At 46.3% G+C, this 12,047-nt stretch overlaps 1 protein-coding gene across 1 annotated transcript in view; it reads left to right on the top strand.

Moving 5' to 3' along the window:
• The window catches only part of Ctr9 (CTR9 homolog, Paf1/RNA polymerase II complex component), a 30,737-nt gene that overhangs the window by 16,808 nt on the left and 1,882 nt on the right, over nt 1–12,047 (top strand). The window contains 18 exon segments of the mRNA XM_032892899.1: nt 241–348; nt 451–687; nt 863–952; nt 1,058–1,186; nt 1,274–1,457; nt 2,759–2,847; nt 3,435–3,620; nt 3,697–3,784; nt 3,941–4,089; nt 6,129–6,245; nt 6,417–6,562; nt 7,343–7,414; nt 7,852–7,987; nt 8,127–8,273; nt 9,337–9,494; nt 10,356–10,365; nt 10,367–10,453; nt 10,765–10,877. Coding sequence (XP_032748790.1) covers nt 241–348; nt 451–687; nt 863–952; nt 1,058–1,186; nt 1,274–1,457; nt 2,759–2,847; nt 3,435–3,620; nt 3,697–3,784; nt 3,941–4,089; nt 6,129–6,245; nt 6,417–6,562; nt 7,343–7,414; nt 7,852–7,987; nt 8,127–8,273; nt 9,337–9,494; nt 10,356–10,365; nt 10,367–10,453; nt 10,765–10,877 — 2,246 coding nt within the window.

Here is a 12,047-nt window from a genome sequence, read left to right as displayed (position 1 = left end):
GCTAATAGCTTAGAGCTGATGCTTCATCATTCTTGATTGCTGCTTTCCTTGTAGCAGTTATGATTATCGTGGTGATTATTCACTAAGGTTATAGCTGTTACAGTGCTAAAGCTCAGCTACTTAGGGAGAAGAAATAAGAAAATAAGCCTTACGCTAAACGAAATGTTGCCAATTAAAGTGAGCTACTATTCAAGCAACCTTCTGACATCACTCAACTGTCATTTCTGGTGTCAAATTCAGGATTATAGTAAAGTGCAGCACCTGGCTCTCCACGCGTTCCACAACACAGAGGTGGAGGCCATGCAAGCAGAGAGCTGTTACCAGCTGGCTCGGTCCTTCCATGTTCAGGTGAGACCATTAGCACCTTTCTAAGTAGTCCTTTTCCTTACAGGGTTTCAGGCTTCTGGCCATTTGACATGTTGTTGGTCTTGTTTTACTCTCGTTTCTCAGGAAGATTATGACCAGGCCTTTCAGTACTACTATCAAGCCACACAGTTTGCTTCATCTTCTTTTGTCCTACCATTTTTTGGTTTGGGACAAATGTATATTTATCGAGGTGACAAAGAAAATGCATCTCAGTGTTTTGAGAAAGTTTTGAAAGCTTATCCGAACAATTATGAAACTATGAAAATTCTTGGCTCTCTCTATGCTGCTTCAGAAGATCAGGAGAAAAGAGACATAGCCAAGGTGTGTTCTCAGTCTTAGACACCCTGAGACTCCAGCTGTGGCTAGTGCAGCTGTGAGCAGTGTTTGGTTAGCTGAGTGCCAAACCTTTGGCTTCTTAAGCAGGTTATGGTAGCCATGTTTATTGTTGTCGTTGTTTACTTTGACAGTGTTATTTTAATGATCTCATTTATCCCAGGGCCATTTGAAGAAGGTCACAGAACAGTATCCTGATGACGTGGAAGCTTGGATTGAGTTGGCCCAGATCTTAGAACAGACTGACATACAGGTATCAATGTCTGCTCTTCCTATCCTAAGCAATGTGTTTTAGTAGGCTGGTGTGTTTCTCTTTGATCTGTGAGTAAATCTTACTCTGTCCACTGTAAAAATGCAGGGTGCCCTTTCAGCCTATGGAACAGCAACACGCATCCTGCAGGAGAAGGTGCAGGCTGATGTCCCGCCTGAGATTTTGAATAATGTTGGGGCCCTCCATTTTAGACTTGGAAACCTAGGTGAAGCAAAGGTGAGGAAACTGAAGCCCTCCTCTTCTCTGTGCTGCAGGCACTTGCTCAGCTGTATCCAGTAACACAGTGCCTTTTCTTCCTCACAGAAGTACTTCCTGGCCTCACTGGACCGAGCAAAGGCGGAGGCGGAACATGATGAACACTATTACAATGCCATCTCTGTCACCACGTCCTACAATTTAGCCAGGCTCTACGAGGCCATGTGTGAATTTCATGAAGCAGAGAAACTGTACAAAAACATTTTACGAGAGCATCCTAACTATGTTGATTGTAAGATTTTTGGGCGCTCTCTCTCTCTCTCTCTCTCTCTCTCTCTCTCTGTGTGTGTGTGTGATATAAAATTCCTAAATTCCCATAATAACATCAAAAACTTATTTAGGAAAGAAAGTCTTTGTTAAAGATGCAGCCTGGAGTGGTAGCACTCATCTGTAATCCTAGTACTCGAGAGGTAGAAGAGAACGGATCAGGAGTTCAAGGCCAGCCTCCCTACCTGGCAAGTTTGAAGACACCTTGGCTGTGTGTGAGTCCCTGTCTCAGAAACTGAAATAAGGGGCTGAGGAGATGGCTCAGCAGTTAAGAACCCTGGCCGTTCTTCCAGAGGATCCAGGTTCAACTCCTGGTGCCCACATAGCAGCTCACAACGGTCTGTAACTCCAGTTCCAAGGGACCTGACTCCCTCACAGACCTTCATGCAGGCAAAACATCAATACACATTTAAAAGAAGCAGATGAATAAAATTAAAATTGCCGTTTCATTTATTTATGCTGGAAAACACAAGGATCAACAAAAGTCACTTGAGCCATGTTTAGTGATAGTCAGCTGCTGAGCTACTCCCTGGCGAGCTTTACTACTAGGTGCAGTCTGTAAGTGCTCTTTCTTGATTAGTGGTTTTTTCTTGAAACACAATTACTGAAATGTCCTATTTGAGTTTTTACAACCGAGGCACTGTAAATATTGGCGTTTTAAAATTACCCTATGTCTCTGTAGCAGTTCCTTCTCTTCCAGGGTTTCACTCTCTATAGCTCCATTTGCCTGTACTCTACTCTCGAGACATTATATGAAAAGTTCTATACATAATTCCTAAATTTCAAATTGTGGGCCATCCTGAGTGTGTAATAAGACCTCACGCATGCTTCTCTACTCCACTCAGCCCAGGATGTACGTTATCCTAGTACTGTCAGTGGCTGGGTAGTCTCAGAGAGCAGCTTGGCTGTAGGGTATCAGTATGTGTGTGCAGTGAGCCTTATTGTACTGTATAATGATCCCAGCCACATATCTGTAATCCCAGCACTCCAGAGGCAAAAGCAGGGGAATCTCTGAGTTCCAGGCCATCCTGGTCTACAGGCCAGCCAAAGCTAGTAAGACCCTGTCTCAAAATAGAAAAAGAAAAAAAGAAAGGTTGACCTAGTGATACAGTTCCTCTTTTTCCTAGCTAGAGTGATGTGTCTCCATGTGTGGGGCTTTTCTCTTCTATCTGAAAGTATTAACAAACAGCTGTTCCAAGCATCAGACTTCAGTGTTAGGACCTTTAGACGCGAGATTGTGAGGATGAATTAAATGTGCCCTTTCAGGCTATCTGCGCCTAGGAGCCATGGCCAGAGATAAAGGAAACTTCTATGAAGCTTCAGATTGGTTTAAGGAAGCCCTTCAGATCAATCAGGTTAGTGGTGTTGACTCGGTTTTGAAAATGTTCTCCTCTTACCTTTCAAAATCAGTCTTTCCGTTTAATGGCTATGATGTTTCCCATAACCATGGCATCTCTGGATTTAGGGCTTGTTTTATCTTTGTCTCACTTGTTAAAGACTTTAAAGAGTATAATAGTTTGTATGACTAGTCATCTCATAATCAGAATCATTTTCTTAAATACATAAACCTATTTCCCTTCTATTTTTCTCTTCCTTGCCTGCCTCCTGTCCCCTGCACTCAGTCCTGTAGCCTGCCGAGACAGCTTCAGAGTCAGTGTCTCAGCATCTGTAGGCCTGAGCTTCTGATTGCGGCTCACAGGTCGTTAGTTACTCTTCCTGGTGGGCAGTACACGTTGTTGTGCTTTCATTCCATTCTGTTGCACTTTGTGTGCTGATACAGACACTGCATTGATCTTGCAGCTCACTAACAGGTCTCAACTCTCAGTCTGAAAACCACCATTGTGTTGTAGCTGTACACCTCTTCAGCTATTAGCCATTTGGGGGAAGATGGCTGACTTCTCAGATCCCAGGTTGCAAAATTCACTTCTTTATCTGTACATAGGACCATCCCGATGCCTGGTCTTTGATCGGTAACCTCCATCTGGCAAAACAAGAGTGGGGCCCAGGTCAGAAGAAGTTTGAGAGGATCTTAAAACAGCCAGCCACACAGAGTGACACCTACTCTATGCTGGCCCTTGGCAATGTGTGGCTCCAGACTTTGCATCAGCCAACCCGAGACCGAGAAAAGGTAATCTCCTGTCTCCTTCAGCAAGATTGGTGCCTGTATCCCTGTTGAATTTTTCAGTAATTCTTTTTTCCTATAGGAAAAGCGCCATCAAGACCGTGCGCTGGCCATCTACAAACAAGTCCTGAGAAATGATGCCAAGAACCTGTATGCTGCCAATGGCATAGGTGACTAGAAGCCTTGGGTCCATAACAGTTAGTGAGGTTCATACTTCGGGGTTGGCAGATGGGGTTTGCCTGCTCAGTGCAGCATTTAGTATTTGACTTTCAGTTGTCAGAGCAACAGTCAGGCCTTTCTCACTGTCAGCCTTTGTGTAACTTTAGGAGCTGTCTTGGCCCACAAAGGATATTTCCGTGAAGCTCGTGATGTGTTCGCCCAAGTGAGAGAAGCAACAGCAGATATCAGTGATGTGTGGCTGAACTTAGCACACATCTACGTCGAGCAGAAGCAGTATATCAGCGCCGTTCAGATGGTAACACCTTTGCCTCTCCAGATATTTGCATGTCACATGGAGCCTTTGCTTCCTTAACCCTCCTGGTCCCATCATGGACATTCATGACACCTCCTCTGATACTGTCTGTTCAGAAATTTATAGCCGTGTAATGACAAGGCCAGGTAGATATGAGTCCCAGTTCCATGAATTCATGCCACCAGCAGAGAAGATCCTCTGACTCATCTCTCTGTCTCTAAAGTGGAGGCCTCGTAACCCCAGAGAATTTTGAGAAGATCCCGTATGAAAAGAACTGGGTGGTAACCTTTAGGACAAGTGTCCACTAAATGGAAGGTTTGGTATTTATTCCTTCAGTTTCTGAAGTGAACCAAGTTTTGGTAATGTTAAGTGATGATGTTGAGTCTCTATGTTGCCCTGGCTGACCTTGAGTACCTGTGTTAAAGGGTCCTCCCACATCAGCCTCCCAAGTAGCTAGGATTACAGTCTAAGGCAGCCCATTAAATGGTTTATCTTCACATTTAATTTTTCCTTATGTGTGTGCCTGTGTTGTATGAAAGCATGCCGTGTGGGTTAGGGAGCCTCTGGAGGCCAAAGAAGGCTCTACCGGAGCTGGAGTTGAGGCTGCTGGGAATCCCCTGACCCTGGGTGCTGGGAGCCAAGTTTAAGTCCTGTAAGAGCAGGAAGTTTTCTTCATCACTGAGCTATCTGTGCTGCCCCACTGTTTATCTTTGAAAACAAAAGAAATACAAAATGGAAACAAGGCTTGTACTTGGAGCTCTTGTTAGTTTCTCATGTTTGCTGAGTGCTTCAGTGTAAGGAAAACTTATACTCACTGTGGTGTCTGTGGGCAGAGTATGGTCAGAAAAAAAGAGGCTTCTGAACGAAGAAGGTAAGAGTAGTTAGTCCAGGCTTCAGGAACTAAACTGATGGGAGGGACTTGCAGAACTCGGATTGAGAACACATCTGGGTTGTGTTCTTGGTGATAAGCCATCCCAATCTGCAGAACAGCAGCACTGCCTTCTAGAAATGCAAATTAGCCGTTAGGGATAGTCCAGGAAATTACCTTGTCAGTTACCTAGAACAGGATGTGTATGTGCTTGTGGTCAAAAAACGTTTATTTAAAAATTAACTCGGGGCTGGGGAGATGACTGTGTGGGAGTGTTTGCCGCATAGTCATGAGGACTAACTTCAGATTCCTAGTACCCATGTAAAATGTGTTCATTCTGTCAGGAATGGAGAAAGACAAGTAGCAAGTCAGGCTGTGAGGGTGGAGGGGTGGCAAGGTCCGGGTGAGAAATCCTGTCCATGAGATAGACAAATGACAGATCAAGATACCTGACATTGTCTTCTGACCCCTGTGTCCACCCCTCCCGACACACACATGAGATACATGTCACACACACTAGAGTAAAAAATGAAAAAAAAATTAACTCAGATGCTTGTTTGCTAGTCTGATTGCCACATTAGCTGAAGTGTTGCTCATTAACACCAGTCTCCACAGATCCCAGAGGAAGGTGTTAGAGTCTGTCACCCACAGGGTCCAGGAATGGGACTTGTCATGGCGGCCAGGGAATTCTAGATAGTGTCCTAAAAATAGGAGAAAGGGGTTTCCGAGCTAAGGAGGCAGGCAGGCAGACTTTAATCTTTCTACCTTCCATTCAGCACTGGTCCAAATTCCAAGTAAAAAAATATTTTAAGCCTAGTTTTTCTGTGATCGGATTTTTATGTTGTAAATATGTAAACTGACTAATGTCAGAAGTCAATTCCAGATTAGTCTCTGAAATTAGCCAGAATGGAGTGTCTTTTCACTGCTTTGAAGTTGCTTAGAGACCCTGACACAGCAGGAGAACACCTCCCTGCTGTGTTCTGTTGTTGTTTGTCTGCTCCTGAGACTGAGTCTCTCTGTGTAACTACTCTGGCTGTCCTGGAACTGGATCTGTAGAGCGAGCTGGCTGGAACTCTGAGATAGGCTTGCCTCTGCCTCCAGAGAACTGGGACTAAGGGAATGTGCCACCACTTCCCAGCTCTGCTGTGTTTCTAACTACATTTCCTTTTTGTAGTATGAGAACTGCCTCCGAAAGTTCTATAAGCACCAAAACACTGAAGTTGTGCTCTACCTGGCCCGTGCCCTCTTCAAGTGTGGCAAGTTGCAGGAGTGCAAGCAGACTCTGCTGAAGGTAACAGAACTGCCCACCACCCCTGGCCGGCTGCCTGGCCTTGCTTGTTGAGAACCTTTGGTGGCATCCAGTCATATGAAACCACAATGGCCGGCTGCCTGGCCTGACTTGTTGAGAACCTTTGGTGGCATCCAGTCACACGAAACCACAAGCATTGCTTTGTGTTTGTAGGCCCGACACGTGGCACCCAGCGACACAGTTCTGATGTTTAATGTGGCCTTGGTCTTGCAAAGATTAGCTACCTCTGTCCTGAAAGATGAAAAAAGTAATTTGAAGGAAGTCCTTAATGCTGTGAAAGAGCTGGAGCTTGCACACAGGTAACAATTTTGAAGAAAAGGGAGCTTTACAATAGTTTGTTTCCTTGAAACTGTCTCAAAAGATTAAAAAAAAAATTACTTCCCTCAGAAAAATGAAAAAAATAAAAAACAACCGTTAGAGGAAAGCAGCCTTAGCAGTCCAGCACAGTTTGGTTTAAGGTCGGAGCACACAGTTGCCTTTGGTGGCACCGAGCTCCAGGCAGAGTCTGCCACACTGGGCTCTTGAAGCCTTATCTCTAGGGCTGGTTGCCTGGCTGTGGGCTCGTGGAGATTTTCATTAATCTCTCAGCAGTGCGAGCCAGCGTTTTACACTTGGGAGCTGTTTCGTCTCCACTGGTGTTGGTTTCGTGTTCTGTTCCAGTGTGTCTTTATGGGATGTTGATTTTCATCAAGCTAGGATTAAAGATCTTATCACTTACCGCTTAACAGATTTATTCAGCTCAGTTCAAATGTGTTTAACCTTATAGGACTTAGCAGTTCAGTGTGTGGTAAAATGAAAGCTCCCATCTCTGGTGATCAGCTGTGCTTATGTTCATCTCTGTTAATGTTTCTTGCCTCATCTGGTGAAGTGTAAGTGCTCTCATGACTTCTGCCCCACCCACCATGCTGACACAGTTAGTTAGCAAATTTAATGTTTACTACCTGTTTGTTATGGTTATTTTTTTAGTTGACTGACAGTATTAACTATGTTTTGCCTTTCTTGATGAACTTCTGTGTATTAAATAGGACCTTAATGATGAGGGTTGAGTAAAATGTCTTTTACCTTCTCTTTCCATTTAGATACTTCAGTTACTTGAGTAAAGTTGGAGATAAAATGAGATTTGATTTGGCCCTTGCTGCCTCTGAAGCCAGGTAATGCCCTGTTCACAGAAGGTGGCTTTTGGGAGGAAGTAGGAGTATTGGTGTGAATTAGGAGAGTGTCACCATAACAAGGTGGTTCCTGGCCTTCTCAGGGCCACTCATTCCTTCTCCCTGGGAGTCCTCACCCACAGCACCTTTCCAGACTTTCAGGAAATTGATGTTGTATACTTGGGTTGTGGGAAGGTCCTTTCTGTTGTCTTTTTGAGGCAGGGTCTTGCTCTGAAGCTAGGCTAGAACTCAGGATCCTCCTCTTGTGCTAGAAGTACAGGCCTGAACCACCACTCCAACTAAGAAATACTTCTCTGCTTTTCTCACATTAGGTCAGTGAATGGAGACAGGAATTCTGAGTTGGGGAACTTAGCACAGTGAGTTTAAGGAAAGCAAGTGCTCCTAACTGCAGTGTTGTGTCTTTGCATCTGAAATATTAGGCAGTGCTCTGACTTACTGAGCCAGGCCCAGTACCATGTGGCTCGGGCACGCAAGCAGGATGAGGAGGAACGGGAGCTGCGGGCCAAGCAGGAGCAGGAGAAGGAGCTCCTAAGACAGAAGCTTCTCAAAGAGCAGGTGCGTTTATACTAGCAATGAGGAGCGGAGTGTACGTGCTGTGTGTAGAAACTAGTCCTCTGTCTACTCTATGTTTGTTTTGTTCATTATAAGAACGTTTCGATCAGTTCCCATATATATATCCCTCCCCCCCAACTAGGAAGAAAAACGTCTCAGAGAAAAGGAAGAGCAAAAGAAACTTTTGGAACAGCGGGCCCAGTATGTGGAGAAGACCAAAAATATCCTCATGTTCACTGGCGAGACTGAAGCAACAAAAGAGAAGAAAAGAGGTGGAGGTGGAGGGCGGGTAAGATCTGGCCTGTTGTCTGCAACGACCTCAGGGGGCTGCCTTTGAGCTTTCTAAGACCAAGAACTTAGTTCACTTGTCTCTGTACTTACTCCTCAGCCGTCACTTATCTGCCAAGGAATAGTCTTCTGTCTTAGTCAGGGTTCCTATTCCTGCACAAACAGGAAGCAAGTTGGGGAGGAAAGGGTTTATTCAGCTTATTTCCACATTGCTGTTCATCACCAAAGGAAGTCAGGACTGGAACTCAAGTAGGTCAGGAAGCAGGAGCTGATGCCGAGGCCATGGAGGGATGTTACTTACTGGCTTGCTTCCCCTGGCTTGCTCAGCTTGCTCTCTTAGAGAACCCAAGACCACCACCACCCACAATGTACTGGGTCCTCCCACCTTGACCACTAATTGAGAAAATGCTTTACAGCTGGATCTCATGGAGGCATTTCCACAACTGAGGCTCCTTTTCTGTGATAACTCCAGTTTGCGTCAAGTTGACACACAAAACCAGCCAGTACATCTTCTAGCACAGATTGCAGAATCTGGTGTGGGTAGTGGTCTGTGCTTGTGGTGGGTGTGGTTCAATGGGTGAGCACAGATGTGCTCTGCAGCTCTTGTACTGCCCACCTCAGCAAGCCAGGTAGTCCCTGCTCCCATGGTAGTTTGACTTACCAAATATAAATATAAAATGAGCATTTGGGAGAACAGTACTTTGAATCTTGGTCTTCTCCCAAGCTGAGGGGTCTGGCATGGCGTTTGGTATGTGATGCTGGGTAGCTGCAGAGACTCGTATCTCCTAGTCAGCTATGTGGTCATGGGGGCAAACAACCAGTGCCTTTCTGCATTCTCAGAGCTAAGGTGGGTTAAATGCGTTTAAGTGAAGGTGTGCTTGTCTTGTGCTGATTTCTCATGGCGAGTGTAGAAAATGTGGGCCCAGCCAAGCCCCTCTTCAGGGTGACTTGGTAAAAGCCCTTCACTTGTCAGAGACCTGCAGGAGCGCTCTCCGGCTGGGGTCCTGCCCCAGCTGTGCTCTCACTACCTACAAGTGGCTGATTGTGGTCTCCTTGGATCGTAGCGTTCCAAGAAAGGAGGCGAGTTTGATGAGTTTGTCAACGATGACACTGATGACGACCTCCCTATATCCAAGAAGAAGAAGAAAAGGAAGGGCAGTGGCAGTGAACAGGAAGGCGAAGAGGAGGAAGGTGGAGAGAGGAAGAAGAAGAGGAGGAGAAGGTAGTGCCCTCATTACTGTTCTGACATCTACAAAGGCGAGGGGCTTTGCTTTGTTTACAAACACTTCATCTTCCTACGCTGCCTCCCTGTTAGCTTGTTTCAGAAGCTCGGGTGTTTAATTTGCATGTATATCCCTAGGTTATTCCCTGAAACAGCTGACAGCCACCGTTGTCCTTCCTCTTACCATTTTGTTCCTTATAACAGGGTTCATACATCCCATAGTAGTCTTGAATTTATTGTGTATCTCAGGTTGGCCTTAAACTCACAGAGATCTACTTGCCTCTGCCTCCCAGAGCACTGGGATTACTGATGTGCACTACTATGCCCAGTTTTCTGTAACGTCCTCTGGATACAGATGTGAAGCGAGCAGCCTGGGTGGCAGCTTCATTGACTGTGCATGTCCAGTACTGGTCGTCACTGCGCGTTCCTCTCTGGAATGTGAATGAATGGTGTGAAAGTGCCTTTAACCACCAATGCCATCTGTCATAAGATCCAGGATGCCCCATGCTTTCCTGCCTACAAGTCTTCTTTCAGCAATTTTCTCCAGACCCGTCCTTCCTATCCCTTCCCATCCTTGAGAAAGAACCTGTTGATCCCTTCATGTAATGAGGATCTTGGTAGCAAATGAGAAGGAAGGAAAAGTAGGGGAAAGAGTTGGAGATCCAAAACATGGATTCCTCACTCAGGCACTGCACCATGTGCAGATGGCCGTATAGATGAAGGAGGAAGCCTGCAGACTGTGGACCCTGTGCCCTTAGTGCATAGCATAGCTTGAGTTGGTACCCGTACTGGGACGGCAGTGTAGCCTCAGACCTGGCCGCTATGAACCTCCTGACAACCTCTTGCTATTTACTGTTCAAGACCTCCAAAGGGGAGAAGAAGGATCTGATGATGATGAAACAGAAAATGGCCCCAAACCAAAGAAGCGCCGTCCACCGAGAGCAGAGAAAAAGAAGGCTGTGAGTGCTAGAATTGTCTTCCTGCTGTGTGTGTGTGTGTGTGTGTGTGTGTGTGTGTGTGTGTGTGTGCGCGCGTGTGTGTGTGTGTGTGTGTGTGCGCGCGTGCGTGCGTGCGTGCGTGTGCGCGTGCGCCTCTCTGTCTGTTTGTCTGTCTGTCTGACGGGGTGCTGCGGCACACTCGTGCAGCTTCTTTGAGCACAGATGGTTTTATTGGTGGCCGTTGATCCTGTCCCTGTCGTAAGACCTAGTCTGATAAGATGTCCCAGTGATATGAGAGCCCCAACTAATGGGTTATGCCTGACCTTCTCTAGCCCAAGCCAGAACGCCTGCCTCCTTCAATGAAAGGAAAAATAAAATCCAAAGCCATTATATCATCAAGCGATGATTCTTCAGATGAGGATAAACTGAAAATTGCTGATGAAGGGTAAGAAACACTCCCCTCCCCGCCCCTCTTGGTAAACTCTCATGGTCAGTAAGTCCCAGGGTGATAGGGACAACAATCCCAGGGATCACTCTAACTGTGGGAAGCCACAGTGGCTGCTAACCAGCCATCTGGATCCTCTCCTGTGTCTTTGTCTTTAGAGGGAAAACAAATTTGGAGACCAGACGACTGGGAGTGGTCAGTGTGCTGTCTTCTCACCAGCTTCAGGCTGGCCTTGTACTCTCGGTGACCCTCCTGCCTCAGATTTGTACTCCGTGCCTAGCTGTCTTGTAGCTAGAGGAAACTACAGCGGACATGTCATTGAGAAGCTCAGCTGATATGCTAGGTGGAACCCTCATTCCAAAGCAAGTGTCATTCTGCTGTCCAAACACTGGCTAGCAGGTACTAGAGTAGCCTGGCCCTGGCCTTATGGAAATGAGGGATTCAGTCCCCATTTTTTCCCCTGCTAGGTTGGAGACACACCTCTGCCTTCCTTAGTGGAATTAGTTTACCCACCCTGAACTCATAGCCTTGTTGAAAGACTCCTGACTATGCGTGACCTGGGTGCTCACACGCCCGCCCGCGCCTAGACTCCTGGGATAGAACTTTCTGTATCACACTCCCTGCACTCCCCTATGACCATTGCTTCTTCATTCAGCCAACATTTATGTCCTTCCTAAGAGGCTCAGAACATGGATCAGATGATAACAACTAGGTTTATTTCATCAAAGACTCCATGGGGTTGGGAGGAGCTTTATATATATAAAAGCTCATGTGTTTACATGAGGATACCTCAGATCCAAACCACCTCTCAGTGGGCTGTACATGTCCACTTGACTTTCCCATCTATGCTCTGGTGAACACACCCACACTAGAATTGATGGTAGCTCTGTTTTTGGTAAGAGAAAGGGTGTGTTGAGTGCAGTGGGAGGAGGAAGAGTTCTGGTCAAAGTGACTGTGGCACTGACCTCAGCACAGCAGAACCGTCTGTGGAGGTGTAATTTTCTTTTGCTCTCCCTGAAGGGCTGCTCCGCCCTTTTTCCTCACAGTGCCCCCCACGCTGTTTGGTAGCCGTCTGCAGGGCTAGGGCAAGAGATGCAGGCTCTTCACAGAGCGAGTCTGTGGCTGAGCTGCTGCCTGTAGCCAAGCCAAGTTTATGTGCACCATTCGCAC

Source organism: Rattus rattus, chromosome 2, assembly GCF_011064425.1.
Source record: "Rattus rattus isolate New Zealand chromosome 2, Rrattus_CSIRO_v1, whole genome shotgun sequence".
Taxonomy (NCBI): domain Eukaryota; kingdom Metazoa; phylum Chordata; class Mammalia; order Rodentia; family Muridae; genus Rattus; species Rattus rattus.
The sequence above is the reverse complement of the archived record's forward strand: the minus strand, read 5'-3'. Positions and strand labels throughout refer to the sequence as shown.